Genomic DNA, 4,233 nt, shown 5'->3' on the forward strand with positions numbered 1-4,233 from the left:
ATATAATTCACCACATAAGCCATCACTATCTATATGATGCTTACTGTATTGTTACTTTTTTTTTATAGTCGTCATCCATTCATCATGGGGATTCCTAAGAGCCCAAACTTAATTCATTGTTTAAAGCAAATTTATTTACACTATTCTTTTACTACCAGTGATCGGAATTGGTAGTGCCATTTCGCGGGACTTCGGTGCGTAAGCTTAGTATTGATATAGTTTTTAACCCCGGGATTTGATATGAAAATTTTAAAGTGTGTGTTTGGTTTAAAAAATGTTTTAAAGAACCGCGGGCCTAATGTATGAAAAATGTGGTTTTAGTTAAATGCCCTGGAATTTTGATATATTATAGATTTAAATGCCCAGAACAAAAGTCTTTATAGGTGCTACCACTGTAACCGGGTCCCTTTCAATGTTTCAACTGATTTTGTACTACTTTAATAAGTTCCAATTATCCTCTATCTATTTAAACAATTCACATTAGTTTAAACCTATTTTGTGATATGCTGGCCAGTTAAATAGAGATAAAACCATGGAGACTATATAAAATATCTTTATTTCAGAATATTCAAAATTCCATACAATATCACAGATTAATAAATAGTTACTACGTAACAGATACATCATTCCCATACTAAAGCGAAAATACCTACGCTATAATAGCCTACAAAATCTTAATAACAATACCTGCTGCTCAGGACGAGAAGAAATGTACCATAAGTACGTGCACAAAGAGTCGAGACTGCCTTGCTCGCCGTGCGAGTCACGTGCCAACGCGTCATCGTAAGAATGTGCTAGGGTTGTACTGTTAATTATGTTATTATTGTAATAAAACGAATGTTTCGAATCAACCATATTTTTTATTAGTCAATCAAATATAAAAACAACCTGACTCAAAAAACTCCTTAATTTACGATTTACTTACTTATGTTCAAAGAAATAAATGGTGACGAAATTCATAAAGAGATTTAAAACACTACTCACCTTTCTTCGTCTCTCGGAAATGAAAAAAACGACAAATTTTCCTTTTTTGACTTTTACACCCATCTACTGCACAATAATTACGTGGTTTCGGCATTTCGAAGCATAGGCGCGGGAAACGCGCGGTGCGAGCGCTCAGGCGGGCGTTCGGCGGCCCTCTGTCGGTTGTATCGTCGACGATACGCCGAGCGGTAGGCATATAGCGCGTGGCCTTGAGCGAGTGAAGGAGGCCTGACAATATTGTTAGTACCATCGTTATAGCTATGTGTTAGTAAATACATTAAAAATAAAAACAAAACTTTTAACAATAAAATCAAAATCCAATAAATTTAAATAATGAAAAAAATCATAAATTTATATAAAGGAGCCAAATCTCTATGTATGAAAAGATGTCCATCAAAAAACAGTAATTAGGCGGCGCCACCATACACCGAAATACTACCAAAAACAACCTACGTAATTTGGTCGGGTTATTTGTTGCCTTATATGGTTCATGTTATACTCATGTCCCAATTGTCCCAGAGCCTAACTAGCGCCACCGGAGAGATTAGGAACTATTATTTAAAGCTGAAAGCGGTCACTTTTGCAACAATTCTGCCATAAGAGACTGGCATCCTTTCTATACCATCCATAGATAAAACAATTGCAATGTCAACTTCATATGCACGTCAATGTAATGTGCAGTTTGTACTATATAAATTATGTAGGCCAAGCACATGATTGGCGCGACAGTATCTCGCCGTGAGATAGACTACCCGTCTTTTTCTAACTGTATTAATTAAAGAGGGACGGGTAGTCTATCTCGCGGCGAGATACTGTCGCGCCGCGCCAATCACGTGCTAGCCCCGATGGTTTGCTATTATATAGGTAATGTCAAAGAAAGTATGGAATAAAAGATATTAAATAAATAATTTATTAGTGTTCATTTATTATAGTTATGTTGATGTTTCGTGTTTTATTTTATGATTGTATTATTGTTAATTGTAACTGTTAAACGAAAGTAATTTTAAATAAATGATGTATTTATAATGAGGAAAAAAATTACTTTTGCGTTTTGAAGAAAATTTTCTGTGAGAAATACGAGTCGGAGAATCTCAAGTCTTATCCATACTATGTACAATGTTTAAGGTCATTCACACGAAATGGCACTACCAATTCCAATCACTGTTTATTACGAGTATTACAAAACATCACTGACCACTGTCCATCAAGAAGTGCTTCTTGAAGCCTCAAACTAAGGGCTAGCAGTGTACAATTTCATTTTCAACACAGTATGGCTATTGAGTCAGGTTACGCCTTCACTGCTTCCTTCTCTCCATCCGCTTTGTGTACTTCCTCTTCCTCTGATTTGAATTTCTCCTACAGACAAATGTCATTATAAATATAAATTACAGTTGAAAGTGTGGCTAATTGGCCTTTAAAGCAGTCTCAGTCAGCACATGGTTGGGTTTTTTTTCAGATGGTAACATACATGTTATGTTGCCTGTTAGGGCATTTATTTGTGTGATGAGCACAGATATTTGTTCCTGAGTCTTGGGTGTTTTCTATGTATTTAAGTATTTTTATATTATATATATCGTTGTCTGAGTACCCATAACAAGCCTCCTTGGGCTTACTGTGGGACTTAGTCAATCTGTGTAAGAATGTCCTATAATATTTATTTATTTTATTTATTTATTGTTAAGAGATAATAGAAAATAGAAACCAAAACTAAATGAGTAGAAACCTATTTAGTGCCGTCTGCAGTAAGCAATTGCCAGTTTTTAACCATATTTAAAATGTTTCATTCAGAATACTTAAAGGATTTCTTTACACACCTCTTTTATACTGTGTGATATACTTAAATGGTCAATAAAATTCTTACTTACCAAATCGTATATAACTTTGACAACAAGAGAACAGCTGGGACATGTTGCTACTTCTTCTCCCGCCATTAATTCTTCCTGAAAAACAAAACCATTGAAAGTTTTAGATAAATACCCAATGCGAATGTATACTTTATGAATAAACAGGATATATTCAGCTTAGTTAAGAAGATATGCATTTATTCCAATTAGAAAATAATAAGATTCTAATAATTCTAACCTTACTGATTTGGAATCTGTCTCCACATGGACAAGGATAATAATACATATCATCGTCCTCGTCATACTCAAAGTCTTCGATTTCTATTTCGTCGTGAAATATCGTCATGGTTCATCTAATAACTGTCGAAAGAAATGTAAACTTTTAATATCACAACAACACCACACATAGCCTTCGCCTTTTTGTAGCTGTCACTGTCATACTCTTTGTCACTGTCACAGATGTTACTGACGTCACCTGAATCCATAGATCTAGTATATTTCTATAGATGCGGCCTACCGCGTGCGCCCGTAAGGGATAGACATAGATGACGTCATAAACGTGGGGATACCATATTGGTAAAAATTGTCCCAATATTTGATATCACGTTGGGGCGATTACCCTGGAGGCAAAGTTAGCTTGTTTGACGGTATTAAAAAATTGTTAAATAAAATGTCAATGGGCCGTTTTTTTTAGGCGTATGAACAATGAAATACCTCCTATAATTCGCGCAGGTGGTGCAAAACTAAACATGTTTAGTAAATAAAATGTATTATGGGTTTTAATTTAAAGAAATCGCAATCACACCAATTAATGTACATCACATTTAATCTTCACAAAGAATGTTTTTTTTTTTTAATTAGAAGTGCAAAAAAACTTCGAGGTCAAAATTACCCATAAAATTATGATATTTTCATCTGGTATCCCTAACGTGATTGTTATGTAGCTAAATTAAGAAGAAGTTTTAAAATGGCTGACCTCAGACTCCTACCTACCTACGTAATTTGGGCGGATAATTTTACAAATAATGTTTTGTTAATTTGCGTAAATAATTGTGATATTTTTTATTGAAATCGTTTGATTCTACATTGCTTTGAGTGTAACGTAATTTTACGATGTTATTCTCACATATTGCGTTAAGAGGAAGGTGTAAAATACCGTACTTACGTGTGAAAGGTTATGATCTCATAATTTTGCTCAGAGCGGCTATTGCAGCCGATTACAGAACAATTCACCATTATTTTATCAAAGTTCAAACATTCAAAACGCTAACCATCACTATATTTCATAAGAGAAAGCACAATTTCATACAAAACAACAATAATTAAACAAGCAACGAACAAACATGACATGTCACGTACTTATTTGTTTGCCCAACCTTGGTTGTGGCAGCGGTGGAAAAGTGAA

At 34.6% G+C, this 4,233-nt stretch overlaps 1 protein-coding gene across 1 annotated transcript; it reads right to left on the reverse strand.

Moving 5' to 3' along the window:
- Positions 1 to 2,026: 2,026 nt before the first annotated feature.
- LOC134747165 (diphthamide biosynthesis protein 3) lies at positions 2,027 to 3,259 on the reverse strand. Its single transcript, XM_063681748.1, has 3 exons — positions 3,067 to 3,259; positions 2,850 to 2,924; positions 2,027 to 2,340 (listed from the first exon to the last, which is right to left on the reverse strand). Exons 1-3 carry the CDS (start codon positions 3,172 to 3,174, stop codon positions 2,272 to 2,274), a joined length of 252 nt encoding a protein of 83 aa, XP_063537818.1. The 5' UTR covers positions 3,175 to 3,259; the 3' UTR covers positions 2,027 to 2,271.
- Positions 3,260 to 4,233: the final 974 nt, after the last annotated feature.

The sequence above is a fragment of the Cydia strobilella genome, chromosome 1, assembly GCF_947568885.1.
Source record: "Cydia strobilella chromosome 1, ilCydStro3.1, whole genome shotgun sequence".
NCBI classification, from domain to species: domain Eukaryota; kingdom Metazoa; phylum Arthropoda; class Insecta; order Lepidoptera; family Tortricidae; genus Cydia; species Cydia strobilella.

Excerpts from the sequence above, each read along its gene's own strand:
- LOC134747165 (XM_063681748.1), bottom strand. The coding sequence starts at position 3,174 with ATGACGATATTTCACGACGAAATAGAAATCGAAGACTTTGAGTATGAC. Across the intron at positions 2,925-3,066 it reads ACAGATTCCAAATCAGTAAG|GAAGAATTAATGGCGGGAGA; the intron begins GTTAGAATTATT and ends TTTGTTTTTCAG. Across the intron at positions 2,341-2,849 it reads TCAAAGTTATATACGATTTG|GAGAAATTCAAATCAGAGGA; the intron begins GTAAGTAAGAAT and ends ATTTGTCTGTAG.